The sequence below is a fragment of the Myxine glutinosa genome, chromosome 4 (assembly GCF_964187855.1).
Source record: "Myxine glutinosa chromosome 4, kmMyxGlut1.1, whole genome shotgun sequence".
Classification (NCBI taxonomy): domain Eukaryota; kingdom Metazoa; phylum Chordata; class Myxini; order Myxiniformes; family Myxinidae; genus Myxine; species Myxine glutinosa.
Window position 1 is genome coordinate 160,674,701 of NC_136264.1, and position 27,325 is coordinate 160,702,025.

Consider the following 27,325-nt stretch of genomic DNA (forward strand, 5'->3'; position numbering starts at 1 on the left):
TGGGGGGAGGGGGCCCAACAGATCCACGTTGACATGGTCGAAACATCGTTCGGGCACGGTGAAAGGTGCCAGCGGGGCCTGGGTGTGTCGGTGGACCTTGGCCTGTTGGCAGGCTGTGCAGGTGCTGGTCCAATCGCGGACGTCCCGTCGAAGGCCGTACCAGACGAATCGCGCCGACACCAGCTTCTGGGAAGCTTTCCGGCCCGGGTGGGAAAGGCCGTGGAGGGAGGCGAAGATGCGGCGTTGCCAGGTAACGGGCACGATAGGGCGAGGCTGGCCTTGGGAGACGTCGCAGAGCAGGACAGTGTCCGCGAAGGGGATGTCGGCCAGGCGGAGGCCCGTGTCCGCCGCCCGGAGGGCTTGCACCGTGGTGTCGGTGGTTTGGTCCGCCACCATAAGCGCGAAGTCCACGCCGAGGTGGACCTCGTTCGCGCTGGCCCGAGAAAGACAGTCGGCCACGGCGTTGTTTTTGCCGGCGACGTGCCGGATGTCCGTGGTAAACTCCGACACGGCGGAGAGGTGGCGCTGTTGGCGGGCCGACCACGGCTCCGTGACCTTGGCCATTGCGTAAACCAACGGCTTGTGGTCGACGAACGCCATGAAGGGTCGGCCCTCCAGGAGGTGGCGGAAATGGCGAACGGCCAGGTGTAGACCGAGAAGCTCACGGTCAAACGTACTGTATTTGAGCTCGTTCGGCCGGAGCTGCCGGCTGAAAAAAGCAAGTGGCTGCCAAACCCCGTTCACCCATTGCTCATGTACGGCGCCCACCGCGTAGTCAGAGGCATCCGTGGTGAGGGCGATGGGAGCGTTGAGCACCGGGTGAGCGAGCAGTGTTGCGTCGGCGAGGGCCCGTTTTGAGCTTTGGAAGGCCGCGTCCATAGCTGCGGACCAGACGATGTCGTGCTTGGCCGGCTTGCCCCGGAGGGCTTCGTAGAGGGGCCGCATGAGTTGAGCAGCGCGGGGCACGAAGCGGTGATAGAAATTCACCATTCCCAGGAATTCCTGCAGGGCCTTTATGGAGCGGGGACGCGGAAACGTGGTGATGGCCTCGACCTTGGTTGGCAGCGGCACGGCCCCGTTCTTGGTGATGTGGTGGCCCAAAAAATCAACGGCCGTCGTGCCGAAGTGGCATTTGGCCGGGTTGACGATGAGGCTGTGCTCGCTGAGGCGCCCGAACAGTGTTCGGAGGTGGAGGAGGTGCTCGGCCCGGGACGTGCTGGCGACGAGGATGTCGTCCAGGTAAACGAAGAGGAACGGCAGGTCACGCAGCACGCCGTCCATCAAGCGCTGGAACGCCTGAGCCGCGTTCTTGAGACCAAACGGCATCCGTAGGAATTCGAATAAGCCGAACGGCGTGATGACTGCCGTTTTAGGGACGTCGGCCGCCCTGACAGGTACCTGGTGATATCCCCGTATGAGGTCGATTTTTGAAAAAATGACCCGTCCCGCCAGACGGGCGGAGAAGTCTTGGATGTGCGGGATCGGATACCTGTCGGGGGTGGTAGCGTCGTTAAGACGGCGGTAGTCGCCACATGGGCGCCAGCTGCCCCCTGGCTTTGGGACGATGTGTAGTGGCGAAGCCCACGCGCTATCGGAGCGCCGCACGATGCCGAGGTGTTCTAAAGCGTCGAACTCGGCTTTGGCCACGACGAGCTTGGCTGGGTCGAGGCGGCGGGCTCTGGCGTAGACCGGCGGGCCTGTGGTTGGTATATGATGCTCGATCCCATGTCGTACTGCGACGGCCGAAAACGTCGGCCGCGTGAGGGCCGGGAACTCCGTGAGCAGGCGAGCAAACTCGTTCGCCGCCGGGAGGGCGCATGCCAGCTCGGTCGGAGCGGAGCTGCTCAATGTGCATACCAGGGAGCTGAAGGTTTCGGCGTTGATTAGGCGACGCCGTTGGACGTCCACCAGCAGTCCGTGTGCGCAGAGGAAGTCGGCGCCTAGCAGAGCCATGGGCACGTTTGCGGTTGCAAACGTCCAAGTAAAGCGTTGGCCGCCGAAGCAGAGGGTGACGTTGCGCGGGCCGAAGGTGCGGATGGCCGATCCGTTGGCCGCAACCAAGGAGGGGCCGCAAACCGCGGACTGCCTGTCCTGCTCAGAGGCGGGTATGACGCTCAGTTGGGCGCCGGTGTCGCACAGGAAGCGCCGTCCGGACGCTTTGTCCGTGATGAACAGTAATTTGCCCGTGTGGCCGGCGCTCATGGCTGGTAATGAACGCCGGCCCGGCCGTTTCCCGGCCTGCCGGCATGTCCGGGCCTTCTGTCCGAACCTGGCATGATGGTAACACCACGCTTGGTCAGGTGGAGGCCCCGGTCGTCGTGCTGGAGGTGGTCGGCTCGGCATAGCGGTCGCCGATTGCGTCGGCAGTTCGGTCGTCGACCGTGCCGGGTGCTCGGGCGCCATGGGTGTTGCGTCGGACGGCGGTGGGCCCCAGGTCGCTGCTGCAATGCGTTGGCCTGCCGCGGAGATCTTGTCGGCTTCCCTGGCGAGGGCACGGGGATCCGTGATCGTCGTGCTTGCCAGGGCGAGGCGTACCGGGCTAGGCAGCTGATGGAGGAACAGCTCCCAGAACAGGAATGCCGGAGAGTGCTCGCCGAGCAGCGAAAGCATGTAGTCCATTCGCTCGGACGGGCGCGTGTCGCCGAGCTCGGGCAGGTCGAGCAGGCGCCGTGTGCGTTCCGCCGATGGGAGGGCGAAAGCGTCGAGGAGGAGCTTTTTAATCGCGCCGTATTTGTCAGCGGCTGGCGGGCTCTCGAGGAGGCTCAGGGCGCGGGCCGCGGTGGCTGAACCGAGTGCTGCTACCACATGGTGGAAGCGGGTGTCGTCGGCCGTGATGCCTCGCAGGGCAAACAGGGAGTCCGCCTGTGTGAACCAAACCGCCGCGTGAGCCTCCTAGAAGGTAAACAGTTTGAGGGCAACTGCCGTGTCCATGTTGGTAGGTCACCAATGAAGGAGTGGTGCTCCCACGTCGATCGGAAGAATGGACGCGACAAAAAAGCTGGAATACGTCCGAGTTGCTTTATTCAAACAAAACAGCTCAGGTAAACTCAAAAGCCCGTTTATCGGGCAGCAATATATATACACACATTATCCCGGAGCGTTTGCCCGGGAACGGCGAGAGGGGGCGTGGCCGGGCGTCCTGGCCACGGCCTGGCAAGTCGAGGGCGGGCGTGCCCGGGCATCCCGGCCGAGGCCTGGCAAGTTGAGCGCGGGCCTGCCCGGGCGTCCTGGACGAGCCCGGCATGGTGATCGCTCCGCGTCCTTGGTAGGTGCAAGGCGATTGTGAAAACCCAGCGGTAGCCGCTACAGTATGCTGCATTCACTTTATATACATAACCCGGGTTAATTTTCTTTTCACGAGCGATCGAGGCAGCGGTCTGTTGCCCATACACGTTGATTCTAAAGGGTAATTCTAATGGGTAATTATTATCGGTAATTATTAGGAATAATTCCAAAGAGTAATTATAAAGGGTGCAAGCATGGAAACAGCCATAAAACGATGATGATGATGATGATGATGATGCAAAAGGGTAGCTCTAATGGGTTCCAAAGGGTAATTCTAATGGGTTCTAAAAGGTAATTCCAAAGGGTAATTCCAAAGGGTAATTCTAAAGGGTAATTCCAAAGGGTAATTATAATGGGTAATTCTAAAGGGTAATTCCAATGGGTTCTACAAGGTAATTCTAAAGGGTGATTCTAAAGGGTAATTTTAAAGTGTAAGTCTAAAGGGTAATTCTAATGGGCTCTGTAGGGTAATTCTAATTGGTTCTAACAGGTAATTCTAAAGTGTAATTCTAAAGGGTAATTTTCATGGGTAATTCTGAAGGGTAATTCTAAAGGGTTGTAAAGGATTTTTTATTATTATTATTATTATTTTTTGTATACAGAGTCCAGGCTCGTGAAAGAGCTAACATTTATCAAACAAACAAATCAAACAAACAAGTAAACAAAGCACATAAAAGTGGGAGCGGTCGACAAGATGGGGAGAGAATGGGAGGAAGCACACAAACACAACATTTGAGGGCAGGGACATCGGGAGATGTGTGGGAGGCAGAGGGCCTGGGGGGAGGCAGGATAGGTATAAAACGCAAGGACACCAAGGACTTCCAGGAAAGAAGACAAAAGTCACCTCAAAAAAGTGGATTTGGGGTGAAATTAGCGGGGGTAGAAAAGATCAAGGTTTTGGATTGGGGAAGATAAGAGATGGTGGTGAACAGCCGTTTTAAAGACCTGGAGGGAGGAGTGGGATTGAAGAGAGTGAGGGAGTTTGTTCCAGAGGTGGGAGAAAAGAGGAATGAAGGAGTGAAGGTGAGCAGAGAGTCTTGATTTTGGCAGTTTTAACCATAAGAGGGTTGCAGGCAGATCTTGTGCGACCTGCAGGAATATTTGGGGGACAGAGCCCAGAGAGAGCTGGGGGAGCAAGGCCGGAGAGGAGTCGGTAGAAGACGGAAAGACCACCAACCTGCCTGCGGTGTGTAAGTGAAAGGCCCTCGGAGATAGCGTCATCGCGGGAGATTCCAATGATTCTGAACGCTTTGGTTTCAACAGCGTGAAGACGAGCTAGGTGTGAGGCAGGAGCACCAGCCCAGAGGGGAGAGCAGTATTCCATTGAGCTGCGGATGAAAGCCTTGTATGTGGTGAGGAGCTCAGGTGTGCCAAGGAAGGACTTCGCACGACGGAGGATGCCCAGTCGGCGACTAGCTTTGGAGGCCAGCTTGGAAATGTGGTTTTCCCAGGAAAGATCATGGCAGATAGTGAGACCCAAAACCTTGAGTGACAGAACTTCCTGGAGAGGATTATTCAGAAAGTAGATGGGAGGGTTGTCCAGTCGGTCATTTCGGAGAGACATCGTAAGAGTGTGAGATTTGTCAGGATTGAAAGACATGTTCCACTTGTTTTCCCAGTCTGTGATTTTGTCCAGGTCTGCAGAGAGTGAGGAGGCTGCAGACTGCCAATCTGAGGGATGAGGAATGGAGCGGCAGAGAGTGGAGTCATCAGCAAAGAGATAGAGAGGATTTTCAAGAGAGTCAGAGAGATCATTGATGAAGACCAGAAAAAATCACAGGGCCAAGAACACTGCCTTGGGGAACTCCAGCCTGAACAGGAAGAGGAGATGAGAGAAACCCATTCAGGGCCACACGTTGACTACGACGAGAGAGGAAGTCCGCCAGCCATGCGTGGAGATTTCCATGGATACCAAAGGAGGAAAGTTTGGTGAGCAGAGCGGGGTGCCAGACCGTATCGAAGGCACGTGATATGTCGAGGGAGACGGCTCTAATTTCCTGTTTGGCATTGAGGACCTCCATCCATTGTTGAGACAGCAGAAGCAGCATGTCCAGAGTAGAGTGACCTGGTCTGAAACCAAATTGATGATCAGAGATCAAGCCATTGGAGAAGAGGAAAGATTTCATATCCGAAGCAATGATGGATTCCATGACTTTGCTGATAATTTGGAGAAGGCTGTTTGGTCTGTTGTTGCTAGGATCTGTTTTTGCACCTTTTTTGTGCAAAGCGGTGATGTTGGCTGATTTCCAAGCAGATGGCAGTTGACCTTGAGCAAAAGAGAGGGTGAAGAGAACAGAGAGAGGGAGTGAAAGAGCGGAAGAACAGGATTTTAGGACCCATGGGCTGACGCCATCAGGTCCAGTTGCAGAATCAGAGTCGAGGGTTGACAGAAACTTTTCCACCTTAAATAATTCTAAAAGGTAATTCTAATGGGTAATTCTAAAAGGTAATTCTCAAGGGTTGTAAAGGGTAATTATTTCGGGTAATTATAAAGGATAATTCTTAAGTGTAATTCTGAAGGGTAATTCTAAAGGGTAATTCTAATGGGTAATTCTAATGGGTAATTCTAATGGGTTTTAAAGGGTCTGTTTTTTGTTGTTTAGCTATGTTCACAAACATCTGTGCTTTTAATAACAATTTATATCCCACTGAAGCACAATATATGATGCTTTTTATGTCAAATTTATCGTAAATGGGATTGCCAGTTTAACGCTGCCATTATTGAACCACATGTTTTAGGATGTAGGACCCTACACCTCCCTCCTTGACTCCCTCGGCACCTGCACCCAAAACTGCACACGTTTTTCTCATTGATAGAAAAATTATCATTATTGGTCCTTTGTCTGTTATAGCAAATAATGTTGAATGAATCGAGAATGATATCCTATGTGCAAAACTGGGAATGCTCACTCCCATGTGTGCACTTTGCATCAGTACTAGGTGTACAAGTTTGCTCTGCTGTTTACAATGCCTTCATGACTATCTACCCCTCATGCCGATCCCTTGCAGGACTGTGGCTGGAATCTGCTGAGTTTCTTCTACTTTCCATCATCGGCTTCCAAAGTCTTCCTATCCCTGACAAGAAGGTATAATATTGTCGTGTCCCCGGGGTTAAGAACCCTGGGTGACAGATGACCGAAACGAGCTTTAACCTTTAACCTTGGCAGGATTGTCCTTTGGCTCGCGCGGGAAAGCCCGAAGCCTAACCTGATCGGGAACACACAGGGTTAATCCGAACCCACAAACAAAGAAACGAAACAAGACAAGAAATTGAAAGTCAACAAATCATGATTTAATGAAAGTAATGCAAGCAATTAAAATGAATGTGAGGTAAAAACTATTTCCTAATTTGAGACGTCTCCAATCAGACTCGTATACAAATAAGGGAAAAATGAAAGTAAAAATAAATGATGTATCGTTTCAAGCCAGCCTGCACTTAGCTTTGCATCCCCAAATGGCTGGTAGGGCTTGCTGGTCGTCGAACCAGAGTCACCGTGCGGGAAGCACAGAAGATGGCGCGGAACCGCGCCCATAGCCAGCTGCTGGTGTGAGGCAAGCAGGCAGGATCCTTCTTTGTTTCGCTCGTGACCTCCTCCATCTCCGAAGTGCACCACCGTCAACCAACACCCCCTCCTCCAACGTTGCAAAAGTTCCAAAGCCCTGACATGTCTCCTCACCAGCGCACCCGAGACAACATGCGACCACCTTTCACGTGAGCCAGAACCAGAAGCGGCGCCAAGATGGTGAGATGGCTTCTTTTTGCTCTCCTAGCTCAAGAATGTTCCACCGCTGACGTCACACTCTGTCCAATCACCGAGCTCTGTTCATCACTCTATGGCTCCTTAACCAGGCACGAAGCTTGAGGCGTGGCCTTCACATCATGAGTCATCGGGGGCAGAGTCTCATCTCTGTTCGGGAATGTTTGGATGACATCGGAGCTTACTTGCCGATTGGCAAATGCTGTTTCTGTCGGCGCTGTGAGCGAATGAAGCCCATTGCCTGGCCCACTGAGTTTAAAAGAACATTAGGGAAAAATCACAGGGAGACAATACATACTGGGGATTATTAACCATAATGGGGATTGGATTATTGGGATTATTTCATATTATTATATACATACTGGGGATTATTTCAATACATACTGGGCATTATTTCACAGATTTATCCCATCTCGTCTTCAGTTGTCATACCCTTCCTCCCGTCCATGGTACACGGAATCTTGTGGTGAGGCTGTTGCCCAGAAACAACTTGCTTTTGTCTCCTGGAAAGCAAATCCAACGGAAGGAAATCTCATTTCCTTTCACAAAGCCCGAAACAAGTGTGTGTCCACCCTCAGGAGAGCCAGGAAACAATATCTCTCCGTTCTCAAGACCGAACTCTCTTATCTGTCTCCCTCTTCCAAATCCTGGTGGTGTCTGGTCAAATCTGTTTCTGGTGTTTGTTCCCCCTCCATCCCCTCCCTCACCTCAAACGGCTACACGGCTGACTCCGCACGTGAAAAAGCTGAATGCCTCAACTCTGTGTTTGCCTCTAAATCTTGTGTCCCAAACCCATCCCTCTCTGTACCCACCGTACCCAGTCATACCCAGCTGCTTCTGGACTCTGTGTCCTTTCCTCCTGACAAGGTGGAAAAGTTTCTGTCAACCCTCGACTCTGATTCCGCAACTGGACCTGACGGCATCAGCCCACGGGTCCTAAAATCCTGTTCTTCCGCTCTTTCACTGCCTCTCTCTGTTCTCTTCACCCTCTCTTTTGCTCAAGGTCATCTGCCATCTGCTTGGAAATCAGCCAACATCACCGCTTTGCACAAAAAAGGTGCAAAAACAGATCCTAGCAACTACAGACCAATCAGCCTTCTCCCAATTATCAGCAGAGTAATGGAATCCATCATTGCTTCAGATATGAAATCTTTCCTCTTCTCCAATGGCTTGATCTCTGATCATCAATTTGGTTTCAGACCTGGTCACTCTACTCTGGACATGCTGCTTCTGCTTTCTCAACAATGGATGGATGTCCTCAATGCCAAACAGGAAATTAGAGCTGTCTCCCTTGACATATCACGTGCCTTTGATACGGTCTGGCACCCCGCTCTGCTCACCAAACTCTCCTCCTTTGGTATCCATGGAAATCTCCACGCATGGCTGGCGGACTTCCTCTCTTGTCGTAATCAACGTGTGGCCCTGAATGGGTTTCTCTCATCTCCTCTTCCTGTTCAGGCTGGAGTTCCCCAAGGCAGTGTTCTGGGCCCTGTGCTTTTTCTGGTCTTCATCAATGATCTCTCTGACTCTCTTGAAAATCCTCTCTATCTCTTTGCTGATGACTCTACTCTCTATCGCTCCATTCCTCATCCCGCAGATCGGCAGTCTGCAGCCTCCTCACTCTCTGCAGACCTGGACAAAATCACAGACTGGGCAAACAAGTGGAAAATGTCTTTCAATCCTGACAAATCTCACACTCTTACGATGTCTCTCCGAAAAGACCGACTGGACAACCCTCCCATCCACTTTCTGAATAATCCTCTCCAAGAAGTTCTGTCACTCAAGCTTTTTGGTCTCACTATCTGCCATGATCTTTCCTGGGAAAACCACATTTCAAATCTGGCCTCCAAAGCCAGTCGCCGACTGGGCATCCTCCGTCATGCGAAGTCGTTCCTAGGCACACCTGAGCTCCTCACCACATACAAGGCTTTCATCCGCAGCTCAATGGAATACTGCTCTCCCCTCTGGGCTGGTGCTCCTGCTTCACACCTAGCTCGTCTTCACGCTGTTGAAACCAAAGCGTTCAGAGTCATTGGAATCTCCTGCGATGAAGCTAACTCCAAGGGCCTTTCACTCACTCACCGCAGGCAGGTTGGTGGTCTTTCCGTCTTCTACCGACTCCTCTCTGGCCTTGCCCCCTAGCTCTCTCTGGGCTCTGTCCCCCAAATATTCCTACAGGTCGCACAAGATCTGCCTGCAACCCTCTTATGGTCAAACTGCCAAAATCAAGACTCTCTGCTCACCTTCACTCCTTCATTCCTCTTTTCTCCCGCCTCTGGAACAAACCCCCTCTGGAACAAACCCCCTCACTCTCTTCAATCCCACTCCACCCTCTAGGTCTTTAAAACAGCTGTTCACCACCATCTCTTATCTTCCCCCATCCAAAACCTTGATCTTTTCTACCCCCGCTAATTTCACCCCAAATCCACCTTTTTTGAAATACCAACTTCTGTCCTGGAAGCCCTTGGTGTCCAGTGTTTTATACTTTTCCCACCCCCCCCCCCCCCACCCCTTCCCACGCCTCCTCCCCCCAAGCCCTCTCCCTCCCACACATCTCCCTGCTCTCAAATGTTGTGTTTCAGTGCTTCCCCTTCTCTCCCCATCTTGTCTTCCGCTCCCTCTTTTTATATATTTTGTTTGTCTGGTTGATTTGTTTGTGAAATACAGTGAAACCTTGACTTACGAGTTTAATTCGTTCTGTGACCGAGCTCGTAACTCAATTTGCTCGTTTCTCAAATTAAATTTCCCCATTAAAATGCATTGAAATGCTATGAAGCCGTTCCAGCCCCCGAAAAACCACACCAATTTTTTTTTAAATATACAGTATATATAAAAATATCTCGCGCTTTATATTTCACCTGTATGCAGCATACAAGTTGGCAGGATGGCCTGGACTGGAGGTACGCACACTTGACTCTAAACTGTCCAGCCTGGGTTTGAATCCCGACCCAGCTATAACCTGTCATGGGTGAATCACAGGCAGGGTGATTCATCAATGTGTGTACCGCTAAACTGGGCGCCCCGTTTGCGTCCCATTAGTTGTTGGATGTTAAGGATCTCACCGTGTTTTCCACAAAGAGAAGGCGAGCTATCGCCGGCACTCTGAACAAGTTGTGGCCTGGCATGCTCTTCTCCTCTGCCGTTATATACGTCCTCCTCGGCATCTTTTTCCAGAAGAGCCCTGTCTCGTCACAGTTGAAGATTTGCTGGGGGATGTATCGTTCGGCTTCTATCAGTTCGGCAAAAGTTATTATAAAATCTTCAGCTGCCTTCACATCCGCCTCACCAAGTCGACAACACGCACACCTCGCTCATGTTTTTCGATGATTGCGTGTTTTATATCCAAGCACATCATCCTCTTCTTCTTCTCAGTACAGCCCTTGGCACTCAATTTCTTAGGACCCATGGTTAAAACTAAGAAATTTTCCAAAATAACCAAAATGCGAAAACAAAGCAGCAGCTATATACGGCAGAGATGCTTGCACGGCAAGATAACCACGTGACCGGAACCCACCTGGTGGCGGTGGCGTAAGCTCCAAAATAACCAAAATGCGAAAACAAAGCAGCAGCGATATAAGGCAGAGATGCTTGCACGGCAAGATAACCACGTGACCGGAACTCACCTGGTGGCGGGTGGCGTAAGCTCCAAAATAACCAAAATGCGAAAACAAAGCAGCAGCGATATACGGTAGAGATGCTTGCACGGCAAGATAACCACGTGACCGGAACCCATCTGGTGGCGGGTGGCGTAAGCTCGTAACTCAGATCTCGGCTCGCATCTCAAAGCAATAAACCGCCCGAGCGACGGCTCGTATCTCGGAAAACTCGTAAGTTGGTGCACTCGTAAGTCAAGGTTTCACTGTATATGTTAGCTCTTTCACGAGCCTTGATTCAGTATCCAAAAAAAACAGAAAAAAAAGTCCTATAATTAATTAGCACAAAATCACCCTCCTTATGGTGACATGCAAGCACTCTTAACCTGAACATTTACCCTGCTTATGTACATCGAGATGGCTTCTTCTTCTTCTTTGCATCACACGGTCCATACTAAAACCTACACATTCTTAACTTTCCTGAGGTATTTAATGCCTACCCCCCACAAACGTGACAATATGGTTGCCGTAACTATGTAGCACTGCATCAGCACCCTAACCGTGCCCCTTAAAGTGCCCCTGAAAAATAAGGGACAAAATTATGAAACAAGCAGACTTAATTTGTTATTTAAATTAGGAAGATATAAATAATAATAATAACAATAATAATTATAGCTGGTAGCAATCCTCAGAGCTTACAACTAATAACACTTAAGTTGAAAAACAGAAAGAACCCTGAGATACCTTCAAAGTTATCATTTTTGAAACCAGCATAACTGTAAATCTATAAAAAGCTGCTTTTGTTGTCAAAACACCAGTCATTCGTGTCTTGACTGCTCTGGATAGGATGCCATCTTAGTTGTGAAGGGATTTTGCCCCATATGCATGATATTCATCATCTACTACATCAACAATATTCATCTATTCGCATGGAATCGGGTCACAAGTGTTCAAGCCATAATCAATATCGCCTTTAAGCAATAGTTTCCTCAAAGAAATTCAAAATCCATCAACATCATCAAAATACCAGTAACCAGACTTAGTGTTGTAATGGTTACGACGACCACTCTGAATCTGGGAGGTCGGCAGTTTGAATCCCGGCCGAGTCATACCAAAGACTTTAAAAATGGTACGTTCTGCTTCCTTGGTTGACGTTCAGCATTTAAAATGATGCAGCATGGACAAACAACCATAGGTTGGCCCATACCAAGCATTTCATTTTGAAGAGATGATCTCTCCTTCACGGAATTGAAGCGACCTGATCCATCAAAGATATATGTGAAGTTCCATATTGATCGTTTCAGTGGTTCTAGAGAACCTTTTAAAAGAATCCATATATCCAAGATGGCCCAGACCAAAAATATGTTCTCGATCTCATGACTTGTCTTCTTCTTCGTTCGTACGCAGCACAAGGCTGCAGGGTAGCATCACTGGCTGAGGGCATGGCTTTGTCGCTGATTCAATGCCCTCCACAGAATGTGATACATTGTGCAACTAGAAAATATATTTTGATGCGAATGAGTCAATAGATATGCCTCTGCCAAATGTCACATGACCTTCGTCCTTTGACCCTAAAATCTAATCAGTTCGTCTTTGCATCATAGTACATACGTATACCAAGTTTGGTCAAAATCTCTTCATTAGTTCACAAGTTGTCGCCGGAACAAAAATCCACTATGCACACACAAACGGACGCACAACCTGAACACATGAACACATAATGCTTTTGGCTGCGGGTGCATAAAACTTCATCTGAAGGTTCATGGACTATTGCTTCTCCCTATGGGCTGGCAGTACTGCTCCCTCAACTCCACTTCCCTTCCAGGTCATGGAATCTATAGCTCTCTGTGTCATTCGCATCTCATGACAGTGAGTCGTCTCAGCATCTACTTATTGCGCAATGCAGGCAGGTCGATGGAACCATTGTTCATTACCGTCTCTCTTGTGGTCTTGCTCTTCAATGTATTCATTCCCTCTTAATCCTTACAAGACTGGAAAGATAGCCCAGAGGTATGCGCCCCTCTCTGAGCTGTCAATAGGTTTGAATCTCGGCTCAGTTATAAACCGTCATCCTGGCGTTTCTCATGACTTGTATTCTCATGGCAAGAGGCAACAATGTGTTCCACTGTATTTTTTTTAATCGTCACATTAGAACCATTTGCTGAAGTGTGTTGTCTCTTGCTCCTATCCAGGCTTTTAAGTGTCTGGCCCACTAACTTATCCAAGCTTTTCTACACTCACTATGACCGTTCCCACTTTTCACCTGTAACCCCTCTCCTTGTGCTGTGGTTTTCATCCCTCAGCCCAAATTGGGCTAATAGTCCAGTCAATCTAAATAAAATTTGACAAAGCCCACCACAAATTGCAACAGAAATGAAACCTCTTCTATTTGTCTAAGTAAGGTCTACTTGATAACGTATCAAAAGTATAATGACATATTTGCGGTGGAAAATGGTGAATTTTGATAATTAAAATTATCTGTTTTTAACCCATTTTCATTATAAAACGCCGAAATAGCAGAATTTTCAGATAGGCATACCTTTGTCAATTTTCAAGATAAAACAATAAAAACAACACCATAACGCATAATTTAATGGTCTATTAATAATATGGACGTGTTTAAAGTATTATATTGGGTAACTAGGGGAGAGTGGGGATAGTTGAGCCGGAGGTAAGTTGAGCCACCCCCTCTAATTCGCGCTGGCATATATTTTGGGCAAATTTTGCGGTCACGGTCACTTTCTTATCGATTCTGTGCTTCATACACTTTTGCTGTGTGATATTTTCCAAACAAAGCTGTCCATATCACCCCAAGACATCAATTCTGAGGAACTTGAAGCAATAGGAAACCTCTACGATGATCTCGTTTCTGGTAAAACCACAGTGGAGGAAGTGAGCTTCAGAGCTGAACTCTCTGCAAAGGAAACTTGAAGCAAGCACAAAAAGTCTACTGGAGGCAAAATACATCACTGCCAAACTGTGGCTGCGGTATATGGAAATGGTTAATATCATGATGACATTTATCAGATCTGAACGAACAGGCGATTGGTCTCTCCACCTAGGGACATTGCAAGCCATGTTACCATACCTTGCAGCATCTGGTCATAACCTCTACACAAAGTCCTTACACTTGTACCTGCAGAAGATGACGCAGTTGGCAACCGCACATCCCGATGTTCACAGGCAGTTCACCCAGGGACTACACGTTGTCAGGAGGAGTGATCGTTTTTGGGGAGGGTTGTCCCCGGACCTTGTTATTGAGCAGGTACTAATGAGAAGCCTTAAGACGTGTGGTGGTCTTACGAGAGGGAGGGGCATGACAGAAATCCAACGACTCGTTTGGTGTCTGTCAAGACCTGCTTGCGCAGAAGTGAACATTGCCATGCAGCAGCTGACGTCAGTCACATATGAGACAAGTGAACAACACAAGGACCAATCAAGATCTAGGCAAACAAGGGACACTGCGGATTCAGAAAAGCTCATGTCATTCATTGAATGGAGGTCCCCATTTGAGGCAAAGCTCTCACTTCGGAACGTAGTTAGTGGCATCACAGCTGGACCAAAGGTTAATGTTGATTGTGCAAAACAGATCGGAGAGGCCATTCTAAATGAAATGGATGGAAAAACTGTGCTTCAGTATTCTTTCAAGAGAAAGAACCAAGCTGTAACGTTTGATTCTAAGGCAGCAGTCAAGATAGGTAATGACGTGGTCCAAATAGACCCTCTACTCCTATTCCAAAGGCTAATCATCACCGGATCTCAAGCTAATGATCTTGCGAATGCCCTGACCTATGAACTCTGTAACTACCCCCCTGCATTGTTTGAAGGGAAGGACAGACTCTTAGAAGCCGTGAAAGCGCAACTTGCTAAAGCCATCTGGACTGTTGTACCATCACAACCACCACCAAGTCAGAATTTCAAGTATGTTCTTGATGGAGGGGCTCTCCTGCATCGTATTGCTTGGCAAGTGGGTGACACATATGGCAAGATATTGGAGGATTATAGCAAATATGTGACAAAACACTATGGTCAGGCAGTGGTCATATTTGACGGGTATAAGGCAGGGCCTTCAACAAAGGACAGCACACATCAGCGCCGAGGGGGGTTTGAAGGGCAGAAAGTGATGTTCAATCCATCCATGAAGTTGCAGTTAAAAAAGAATGAGTTCCTCTCAAATCAAGAAAACAAGGTACGGTTCCTTGACCTTTTGGGGGAAAGTCTAGTCAGGTGTGGCTGTGAAATAGCATTTGCTGCAGGGGACGCTGACTTACTTATTGTCCAAACAGCAGTGGACATCTCAGAAACATGCGAAGCAGTACTAGTGGGTGATGACACTGACCTGCTTGTTCTGCTAATTCATCTTGCTGGCAGAAACAAGCACAATATCTACTTTCGACTCGAACCAAAGAAAGGAGCAGGTGTCAAATGTATGGGGGTCAATGTCATCAGGGACACACTAGGGCAGAACATCTGTGAGAATATTCTTTTTTGTGCATGCTTTCCTGGGGTGTGACATGACATCGAGGATATTCGGGGTTGGAAAAGCAGTTGCTTTGAAACTGGTCAATGACAACACAGAATTCTGTGAACAGGCTGAACTATTCGGAAATAGACAGTCATCAAAGGATCAGGTCATCAAAGCTGGAGAGAAGGCCATAGTCACTTTATACAAAGGGAAGGAGAATGACCACCTTAATGCCATGAGATATCTACGGTTTCAGGAGCTGGTCACTACACGCAAAAAAGCCATCCACCCCAACATGTTGCCGCCAACAGCTGCGGCAACAAAGTATCACAGCCTTCGAGTGTTCCATCAGATCCAACAATGGATGCTGAAGAGTGGGGATGGAAGGTTTTGGATGGGCGCTTGACACCCGTGACCTCAGACTTGGATCCTGCCCCTCAGTCATTGCTGAGATTGGTCAGTTGCACCTGCACGTCAGGCTGTGGTACACTACGCTGTGGGTGCCGCCGACAGGGACTGGAATGTTCATCGGCTTGTTCGGGATGCAGAGGCATTTGCCAAAACATGTCAAATGATAACGTAGATGATAATGAGGACAGTGACAGTTAAATGTAACTTGCCAAACATGTTGACCATACATGATGTTCCTCATATAATGTTCGACTATATGCTATGTTGACTCGGCGGTTGTTTGCATGTATTCCGTATATAAGAATGAAGCTTGAAACCATATATGGGTACTTAGGGCCACGTTACGGCCTAAATGGTGTTTTCATTTGAAAGATTGACCCTGAAAACATGGGTAAAGACACCAGATTTGTCCATTTCTGATGAATGGTTGAGGAGTTATGTAATTTTGTGAATTTTTTTATATAGCGGTCAATGCTACTGGACGGGTCATATGTTGAACCCTAAAAAAAAAAAAGGTTCCACTCCAAATAGTTTCTTATACTTTTAGTATGTCATTAAGATACCTTCAAGCAACAAAATACACCAGGTTTCATTTCTGTTGCAATTTGTGGTGGGTGTGCTTCTGCAGTTTGACTGGACTATAAGGGGTATGGTCGTCCGGGCGTCCGTCAACTTTTGGTTTCCGTAAATTTCAAGGAGAACGGCTTGTCCGATTAAATCCATTTTTGCAGTGTGTATTGGGGTTGAGTAGAGGAAGGTTCCTTTCGAAAATGGGTCCGCTGCGATTTTCAATATGGCCGCCACGGCAGCCACCCGGGCGTCCGTCAACTTTTGGTTTCCGTCAATTTCAAGCAGAACGGATTGTCCGATTAAATCCATTTTTAACTCAACTGGACTATGTCCAGCTGAGTTTTTGTCGACACCCAGTGTCCGTCGTCCGTCTGTCTGTCTGTCTGTCGTCTGTAAACAATTCGACGTCTATGCTCTAAAAGTCACAAATATTTATTAAATTTGATGAAACTTGTTATGCAGCATCTTTAAGACATAAACTAGTTTGGGATTGCATTTGGGCGTTGCACGCCCAAAAATTGGTGCGGCAGGGTGGCCATATTGAAAAATCAATTTTTGTCATATATTTTTAGCACATATAAACTATATAGTTTGTGGTTCTAATATGCATATTCTAACCATATTGATATAGACCAGTTGAGTTGAGGTTCCCTGGAACCACTCTAGTTGCAGTGTGTGTTGGGGTTGAGTAGAGGAAGGTTCCTTTCGAAAATGGGCGCGCTGCGATTTTCAATATGGCCGCCATGGCAGCCATCTTGAAATTGGTTTCCATCAATTTCGAGCAGAATGGCTTGTCCGATTAAATTCATTTTTGCAGTGTGTGTTGGGGTTGGGTAGAGGAACGTTCATTTCGAAAATGGGCGCGCTGCGATTTTCAATATGGCCGCCACGGTCGCCATCTTGAAATTGGTTTCCGTCAATTTCGAGCAGAACGGCTTGTTCGATTAAATCCATTTTTGCAGTGTGTGTTGGGGTTGAGTAGAGGAAGGTTCATGGGCGCGCTGCGATTTTCAATATGGCCGCTACGGCAGCCATCTTGAAATTGGTTTCCGTCAATTTCAAGCAGAACGGCTTGTCCGAATAAATCCATTTTTAACTCAACTGGACTATGTCCAGCTGAGTTTTTGTCGACACCCAGTGTCCGTCGTCCGTCTGTTGTCTGTCTGTCCTCTGTAAACAATTTGATGTCTACGCTCTAAAAGTCACAAATATTGATTAAGTTTGATGAAACTTGTTATGCAGCATCTTTATAGTGTAGCAGCATAGCAAACCTGTTGTGCATTTTGTGATACAAGCACCAAATTTGGTACACTAGTAGACTATCATATTATGAAAAGATCTGGATATTGGGCCATCTCAGATTCAGAGATTTGATTTTTGCAAGATTTCGATTCGATTGGGATCGAAGAGAACACCTTCTTCGTCTTCTGTACAGTGAAGTTGCCAGCCCTGAATTCTCTGGCTACATCTGGGTGCTTCATTGGGAGTGCAACCGTGTCCCTCAGGTGAACAGGGACCCACCTGGCATAGTGTGTGTGGTCTAAGGCATGGAACCATGGGACCAGTTCCGTCAGGGCATCAAGGTACGTCGTGAATGAAGCCTGCCGCAGAGAACGCACGTAGACCAGTACCAACATCTCTAGTTCCAGCACAGTTGCCCAGTACTGAAAGTTGGGAATGTCTTCTCCTCTCTGGTGACACCAGTCTTCGAACTCAGGCAGGTCTTCTGCATCATCAGCATATGTCATACAGTGGCGTTCATACGCACGGTGTTGCAGGATGTGCAGTGCCGCTGCAGTGATTTGATGAGCTCTTCTTGTGCGGGTGACGTGGGCAGCTCGTAGGAAGGAGTCGGCCGTCCCTGGCGTTGCAATCTCAGCTTGCAAAATCTGCAAATCTTGCAAAAATCAAATCTCTGAATCTGAGATGGCCCAATATCCAGATCTTTTCATAATATGATAGTCTACTAGTGTGCCAAATTTGGTGCTTGTATCACAAAATGCACAATTCTTTTGAATATTTGGGCTAAGCCGCCCCACTATTAAGACAAAAACTAGTTTGGGATTGCATTTGGGCGTTGCACGCCCAAAAATGGGCGTGGCACGCCCAAAAATGGGCGTGGCAGGGCGGCCATATTTAAAAATCAATTTTTGTCATATTTTTAGCACATATAAACTATATAGTTTGTGGTTATATTATGCATATTCTAACCATATTGATATAGACCAGTTGAGTTCAGGTTCCCTGGAACCTCTCTGGTTGCAGTGTGTGTTGGGGTTGAGTCGAGGAAGGTTCCTTTCGAAAATGGGCGCGCTGCGATTTTCAATATGGCCGCCATGGCAGCCATCCGGGCTTCCGTCAACTTTTGGTTTCCGTCAATTTCGAGCAGAACGGCTTGTCCGATTAAATTCATTTTTGCAGTGTGTGTTGGGGTTGAGTAGAGGAAGGTTCCTTTCGAAAATGGGCACGCTGCGATTTTTCAATATGGCCGCCACGGCAGCCATCTTGAAATTGGTTTCCACCATGCATGGGCTGAGGGGTTACGCCCGCTTTGCGGTGCTATTTATTCTATGTTCTTATCCTGCTGTTTCCAATTTTTCCATATATCGTTTGTTGAGCCTTCGCCCTCTGCTGTTCTGCTCTTCCATGTGTCCCATTCACACCTTTAATAAGAAAATGGCTCTTGAAAGAGCAAACTTATAAAAGAAGGGAGGGGTCACTATTTCCTCCTTTTTGACCAAAATTGCATCATTAATATTGTTACGGTTTTTAGAACCTTCACTTTGTCAATTTATTAGTAAATTTCCTTCTAAATAACCCCTGTGTACATTCCCCTTAATTGGCTGTTAATTTAAATGAGTGCACCTTAGTTAGTCCACATTGCAACACGTAGCAAATCATAGGCCCTTCTAACAGTTATTTCATTATTATGTGTGTCAGGTAAGGATGTGTTTCCAGTAGTTGACCTTGCGTTGCATCAATCAAATAAGATAGATCCCCTGCAATATCCCCATGACCTCCTAAAAGTGCCAGTAAGGCAGCGTTCGCTGCCCTTTGGCTGGGGCTCGTTCGATTGCCCCAAGACTCCATTACGCACGTGGTCGAGCCGGAGAAGAAGGGCGTGGCCCCCACCTCGTCATCGAAGGCGGAGCCAGGAAGAGCCCGTGCCAACCAATCGGCACTGCGGTGAGCGACCCGGTAGGCGTGCCCTCGTAGCCTGCGGCTTGATCTCGGGGAGGCCCATAAAAGGGTGAGTGAGGGACTGCTTATGCAGATGCGTGAGGGAGCACGAACCGAGTCGAGTTCTGTGGAGAGAGAGAGTGCCAAGCTGAGGATAAAGGTTGGAGACGAAGCTGGCGTTCAAAGGCTGAGTTAAGAAGGTTCAGGCTGAGAGACTTTGAAATTCCAAGGCAAGGTCGGGAGCGGGAGCTGGGCTGGCCAAAGGAATTACAAGCTGTGGTGAAGCTGTGTCGATTGAAGGAGTTACCACGCTGAGCCCACGCTGCGACGACGCAGCCGCAGAGCTGTTTCCCGCGTCCCGATGAGTCCCGAGGCCCCGAGCCGTTCCTCCTGCCTGGACCCACCCTTGCTGCCATCCCATGCCATCAATCCCTGGCATCCATCTTCCCCTTTCGTGTACGTGAGTTCGTTCTGTCTGTATTGTCCCTGGGAGTAAGTAAGCCTGTATGAGCTAAGAATTGCACTGTGTCTTCTGTTCTTTTTCTATAAATAACTTCGTTCTTCTTCTTTCTTTGGTTCGTTGTAAATAATAATAAATCTCTGTTCCTCCTTATTCTTTGGTTTTCATTCTCATCCGATCGCTTTCGTGATTTCTGTCAATTGAGTTCCTGTGGCGCGATTTCGGCCAACGCTTTAGAATCGGGTTTAGTCCCTTGTTAAACGGCTCGGATTCCGCAGCGCGCTTCGCTCGGCGTAATCCATAATTACACTGCGGTCCGGGTGGGAGTATTTCCTTGCGTACCGGAAGGCGCTGATACTTAGGTCATAGGACGGATAGGCCTAATACCCTATTCAGCGCTGACCGGGCGTGACGTCATACCCCCAGGACTGGGGGAATCGGCCAGTGCAGAAGACAAGGGGATTGACCCCCCCTTGGTAAGGGGAGCACCGACCCCAGATCCGTAACAATTGGTGTCTGGGAGTGAGATTTGGACCCAAACCAAATTTGTTAACATCTGAAAAATTTGATCAAAAAAAAAAATTACGAGCGGCCAAAATTGTTTAACATCCTAAATTTAAATCGTGGCATGGATGATCAAGGCGACCGGATGCCGGTGGGGGAGATAGAAGAGGTGTTAGAGGCAACCCAGGACCCCAGGGAGGCAGTGGGAGTTATGCGGGAGGAAAGCAAAGAAGGTGTAACAGTGGGGGTTGCAGGCACACAAAATGGCGGCGCCTCGCACGTGGCGACGAGGACCATGCCCGCTGCGCAAGTAGGGGTTGTGGACCTGCGGAGCTCTTTGGCGCAAGTATTGGAAGCCATAAAATCGGGGTATGGAGTGGGCGAGCAGGTCCCAGGGGTACGCGACGAGGTAAAGCGGGTGGAGAAGCGTGGGTTGAGCGAGGCGGAGCAAAGCGCGGTTAAAATGACGGGTATAGAGATCGCGACCCGGGGTTTGGGGAAGCCGGCGACCGCTGAGGTAGAAGAGGGAATTTTAATCACGCCAGCGGTCGTCGAGGTGAATAAAGAAAATGTAGTTGGAGTTGAAATTGAAAAGACAACGGAGGTAGCCCAGGAATTGAAGGAAGTGATGGATAATGTACAAAGTCGAAGTTCACATCCTGATGCTGTGCTTAATAACCCCAATAAAGATTTGCAGGTGTTGGAGCGAGGAGGAAGAAGAATCCCCCAGGTGAGTCGGCCTGTATATTGTGCGGGGGGATTTTGCAGGAGGAAGTTTGGCGCAGAAAGAATTTTCGCGCGCTTGGGATCGAGAAAGCACCCGGGCGTTGGTGGAGGGTCCCTTGTGAGTGGTGTGTGGAAATGGCGCGCTTGTGGAAAAAAAAGTGTGCATCGGAGAGTGAGTGTGTTACAAAGTGTGGGAGTGATACCGAGTGCGAGCGAGAATGCACGTCGGAGCGTAAGTGTACAGAGTGTGACATGGAGAGTGAGTTGGTGGTGGCGCGGGTGCGGGAGGACACATCGGAGCGCGTGATGGGGAGTGTTACAGAGGATGTAACCGGAGAGTGTGTGCAAGAGTTGGCGCGAGAGTGTGCAGGGATGATTGGGTGTGCAGAAGAGTGCACACCCGTGGTGAGTGTTACGGAGGACGTAACGGAGGAGAGGTGTGGAACGGAGTGTGCGCAAGAGGGTGCGCGAGAGGAGTGGTGTGTAACAGGGAATGGACGGAGTGTGTGGAATGCATGAGAGACGCTGAGCCGCCGGGGTTGGTGAGTGTAAAAAGAAACGCGTGGTGCGAGCATGTCCGGGGAGCATCGACGTTAAACGGGATAGCGGTTAGACCGACGTTTAACCGACGCGAGTTCTCGGTCCGTGCCGGGCTGTGGGTATTGCGGGAGCCGGCGGGGATCGGTGCTGCGTCGCTCCTCTTCGGAGCGTCGTGCATGATCTGGGCCGGGGCCCGCCCTGCACGGTCGAGTCCGGGCCTTGCCGGGCAAGGCGACCGGTCCGGTTCGAGGGCAGGTAGGAGGGATCGGAATGGCGCCCCCCTGTGGTGACGGCGTTCCGCCCGGGCAAGGTTGGCCCATCGCGCTTGGGAGCGAGAGGCCCTACGTAGGGATGGTGCTTTGAACCTCGGTCCAACCAAACCGCCTCCCTTGAACCGAATGCCGGACGGACCCAATCTGCAGTAGACGAACCACCCGCATTCATTGCTCGGCTTTGCGAAGCCGAGCTTTGAAAATATAACAATGCACGGAGGCTCAGATATAGCGGATTGTGATGATGATAGTGTTTTGACTCGAAATTCAGGATAGTAAAAATGATTGGCAGATGATTGGCAAATTTGATGGGCAGAATTGGGATTTGTTGGCAAAATTAATAGTGGGAGATGTCCGATGTGCAAGGATGGTAAATCCACCATCCCTCACATCTCCGGGCACATGAGCTATAGACTTATGGGGTTTTGGCAGTGCAAGCTCGCCGAGGGAGGGTTTGGATAATTGTATAAGGACTTAGACATGACCATAGGTGACATGAGAATTAAGTAGCGACATGTACCTGTAGAGGGGACGTAGAATAGATTAGGTGGATTATAATGACGAGGGAGCGCAATAATATAATGGGCGACTGGGAAGCGCAAGTTTTAGAAGGGCACCAGGTAGATCAGATGATGCAGTGTGTTTGTGGTTTATCGAATGAGGCATTGCGTATGGAAGAATCTTGGTATTGAGCAAATGAGGCAATGCTCGTGAATGGTGCCGTGTGTGTCAAGAAAGTGTGTGGAGTAGTGTATGAGTGAATAATTGTGATTGCGCATTGTATGGAATGAAGAAGCCTGGGAGGAAGCAGGGTGCAGGTGGCACCAGGTGTGTGAGCACAGGTGTGCAAGTGAGTGAACAGGTGTATGGAGAATGGTTGAATGAATGGTCTGGAGTAAATGGAGTATGGAATGGATGGTGTGGAGTGAGTATGGTGGAAACTGTGGAGTGGAGTGGTTGGTGCGAAGGCAGTGGATGGGGAGGATGGACCCCATCACGAATACCCGGGGAGGGTAGTTTAAGAGTTAGGTAGAGGGTATAGGTAAATTGTGGGTGGATATTGGCATCTGTGGTGCGTGTGGAAGAATGGTGTTTGGATGGGTGCATTAGTGACATGGAAATGGCTGGGCGTGTGGCCTGTTAAAGGTATGGTTGGTTGAGCGCTCCGCCACTGTTAGTCCGTCGGCCAGGTGAGGCTGCAGGTAGGTTCTGGGAGCCAGTTAGAGTTGTTGTGGATGGGGCCCAAGGATCCGGAGGACGGACCCGGGTAGCCCAGTGCCAGAGAGGGCACCGAGGGGGTAAGTGCCAGGGAGGGCCTTCCCCAGTTAGATAGGTTAGTGAGGAGCAGATAAGCTCGGGTGGCAACTTCAGTGGCGGAGGCGCACAGGTAGGTAGACCTGTTAGGGGAGCCACACGACTCAGCCCAGAAATTGTGCGAAGGCACAGGGAGTTGAATCGGGGGAGTGAGACCCCAAATTGATGAGCACCACAGTTTGGTCGATGGGAATTGGTTCTTAGAACCGCATAGAGTAAGATGGCCAATGGTTTTGCAGGGAAAGACCCCGGGTAGTGTAAAGTGTGTTAAAGTCATTTAGAGGATAGATAGGATTAAGAATCTCCCCGCACCATCTACGCCCACTCACCTGAGGTGACAGAGCTCCACACCATGCCAAGTTTCTTTTTGTTGCAAATGTTTTTGGGAATGTGAGACGCATCATGACGTGGGTGAGACATTGTGCTGGTTGTTCCATCTCTTCCTCCTTATGAGGATTGATGATGAATTGGATGATGACAAATTTGGTTGGTTAGAGGGATTGTGAATGAATTTGGATTAGGGGAGATATGGGAAGACAGGACGTAGTGACGAATTGTAAATTGTTTTGTAAATACGGGGTAAGGGGCGAGGGTAGAGTAGGTGACAGGGGGGGTGACGTACACGTTAGGGACGAGCTTTCTCCGCCCGCTCTCCGTGCGCACCTCGCTCTGCATTACCTGTGTTGATGTGTACCCTTGCGCCCTTGCCCTTGCTAATTCTGCTTTGTATTCCTCCCCCCCCCCCCCCCCCGAATGGACCGTGCTCTCTGGGCACTGAGGGAGAACGTGCGGGAGCCGCAATTGTGTGCCCGAATCCCCGCTGCCAGCTGCCGGCATCCATGCACCACTTTATGGACCGCACGTCTTGCGGCCATGCACCACCCTATGGACCACGGTACTGTGGCCGAGCACCACTTATGGACCACACGTTTTGTGGCATGGCCCCTCTGCTGGGACCGGCCAGGTTGGCCAGAGAAAGATCTTGCTTGCAGACCTCGGTGAGGTGGCACCAAGCCTACAGGTGGACCACCCATAGTCGGCCCCTGTTGGCCATAAATAAAAACAATGGACACGGTTGTGCTTTTTATTGTGATTATTGCCACCAAATAGGACGCAAGCCTAGAAGACCAAGAAAGGCAACACCAGGAACGACGGCCAGCAGAGGGAGCAGAACAAGAAGAAGACGTCATCCTTCGTCCTTATTTGAAATGTGATGACTGTGCACTGGATGGTGCTGACTGCTCTTTGATTGGTGCTTTGGTGTTTGCACGTCCGGGGATGCATGACAGAATCTCAATTCTGCATCCCCCAGGCATGTGAGGTGGTGTATCGATGCAGTGCATGCTGTCTCCTCCCTCCCACAGGATTCTCCCTTTTTGTCTCCTAAAAAGAAAAATGACAGGTCCTGGGTTGCAGTTTTGTAAATAGTCAAATAATGTCACTTGTAAATAATGCTCCCCACCGTTCATGTGTAGTTTGAAAATTAATTCCGCAATTCGGTTAATTGTGGGCGTGAATCTGTTAGGTAGGATGCAACGTAATAGCGGGACATATTTATTTGTGTTTTAAAACTGTCGCACTCAGGGTCAGATTAATAGTAGAGGGAACTACACCTGAGTGTCACATTAAGTTAAAGTTTTCGGGCCGGGACGTCCCGTGAGGAATGAGTGTGCTGTGTTACGGTTTTTAGAACCTTCACTTTGTCAATTTAGTAGTAAATTTCCTTATAACCCCTGTGTACATTCCCCTTAATTGGCTGTTAATTGAAATTAGTGCACCTTAGTTAGTCCACATTGCAACACGTAGCAAATCATAGGCCCTTCTAACAGTTATTTCATTATTATGTGTGTCAGGTAAGGATGTGTTTCCAGTAGTTGATCTTGCTTGGTCAAATAAGATAGATCCCCTGCAATATCCCCATGACCTCCTAAAAGTGCCAGTAAGGCAGCGTTCGCTGCCCTTTGGCTGGGGCTCGTTCGATTGCCCCAAGACTCCATTACGCACGTGGTCGAGCCGGAGAAGAAGGGCGCGGCCCCCACCTCATCATCGTAGGCGGAGCCAGGAAGAGCCCGTGCCAACCAATCGGCACCGCGGTGAGCGACCCGGTAGGCGTGGTCTCGTAGCCCGCGGCTTGATCTCGGGGAGGGCCATAAAAGGGTGAGTGAGGGAGCACGAACCGAGTCGAGTTCTGTGGAGAGAGAGTGCCAAGCTGAGGAGAAAGGTTGGAGACGAAGCTGGCGTTCAAAGGCTGAGTTAAGAAGGTTCAGGTTGAGAGACTTTGAAATTCCAAGGCAAGGTCGGGAGCTGGGCTGGCCAAAGGAATTACAAGCTGTGGTGAAGCTGTGTCGATTGAAGGAGTTACCACGCTGAGCCCACGCTGCGACGACGCAGCCGCGGAGCTGTTTCCCACGTCACGCTGAGTCCCGAGGCCCCGAGCCGTTCCTCCTGCCTGGACCCACCCTTGCTGCCATCCCATGCCATCGATCCCTGGCATCCATCTTCCCCTTTCGTGTACGTGAGTTCGTTCTGTCTGTATTGTCCCTGGGAGTAAGTAAGCCTGTATAAGCTAAGAATTGCACTGTGTCTTCTGTTCTTTTTCTGTAAATAACTTCGTTCTTCTTCTTTCTTTGGTTCGTTGTAAATAATAATAAATCTGTTCCTCCTTATTCTTTGGTTTTCATTCTCATCCGATCGCTTTCGTGATTTCTGTCAATTGAGTTCCTGTGGCGCGATTTTGGCCAACGCTTTAGAATCGGGTTTAGACCCTTGTTAAACAGCTCAGATTCCGCAGCTCGCTTCGCTCGGCATAATCCATAATTACACTGCGGTCTGGGCAGGAGTATTTCCTTGCGTACCGGAAGGCGCTGGTACTTATACTTATACGCTGTATTATACTTACTTATACTTATACTTATACTTATACTTATACGCTGGTACTTATACGCTGGTACTTATACAAAGTCATAGGACGGATAGGCCTAATACCCTATTCAGCGCTGACCGGGCGTGACGTCATACCAGGGCCAGTGCAGAAGACAAGGGGATTGACCCCCCCCCCCCCCCCCCCCCTTGGTAAGGGGAGTGCTGACCCCAGATCCATAACAATATTCTGGTAGGGTAATAGCATACATTTTAATTGCATACATTTGCAATGATATATGGAACAAAATGAGATCCAATGGGTAGATTGCTGTTCATATTCTCTTGCAAATATGTTCACTGTAATATAATATGTAATTACTGTTATTTTATTTATTAACGAGCTGAAGTACCCAGCATTGCCCGGGGAAATTCAATGAAATATGTATTATATTTCTTGCATGACAATCACAAAACATATTACTCGATTGCTCCCAGGAAAACCCAGGCAGTGTATAAGCAACATACTTATCGAGGCTTGAACACAAAGGTGTTATAATAAACCTGTGTAAAGCAATCTTTTTAATAAGAGTCACACATGTAACACTATAATAATTACCCTGTGTTCATGAAGTGAAAAGCGGAGTTAAGTGATCGGTGTCTGCATTTTAAAAATTCATTTTCTTGGCAATCATTGGATCGATTGACACAATTTCCACCATAGTATGCATCTATACTCGATTGTTTTTAGTAATAATTATGATGTCATCGTTCACGTGGTACAGGCACCTTCTTGGAAAAAACGAAAAAATTTGAACCTCTTTATCTCCGGAACTGCTCCATGGAAAAAAATTGGAACGTGGTTCACTGTAAAGAACTCCGCATGGGGAATAAGTGTTGTTAATTATGACGTCATTGGTGCCTTCAATATGACGTCATAATTCGACAATTACCACGCTTAGTAGAATCAGTTTGAAACTTCTTGAGCGTAATCTATGCAACAATTATTTTGGAGAATGGAAATTTATGATGTCATCGGTCACGTGGTTTGTCAGCCATATTGGATCAAAGAAAGAAACCTTCAAAAACAGACGAGTTGCTTCACACCAAATCTACTGCGTGGGGAAAGTATTCTATGAATACCATCTAGTTACATTTGTCTTGTTGACAACAAATCATTATATACAAACACAACAAAACGTATTACTCGATCGCTCATGGGAAAATCCCAGGCGGGGTATAAGAACATACTTGAGGCCTGAACGCAGAGGTGTTATAATGAGCGGGTGTAAAGCAATCTTGTTAATAACAGGCGCACGTGTAAACACAATAGTTATTAAATTTGTGTTGAAACAGCGAATCATACACAACCTCAACATACGATGTTC

At 48.7% G+C, this 27,325-nt stretch overlaps 1 protein-coding gene across 3 annotated transcripts in view; it reads left to right on the forward strand.

Annotated features, from left to right (window-relative positions):
* ALPK1 (alpha kinase 1) overlaps window positions 1–27,325 on the forward strand; it is a 302,227-nt gene that overhangs the window by 206,083 nt on the left and 68,819 nt on the right. For all 3 annotated transcript variants that reach the window (XM_068113909.2, XM_078776674.1, XM_078776675.1), the window contains one exon: window positions 6,295–6,371. In XM_068113909.2, coding sequence (XP_067970010.2) covers window positions 6,295–6,371 — 77 coding nt within the window. The remainder of the gene's footprint in view (window positions 1–6,294; window positions 6,372–27,325) is intronic.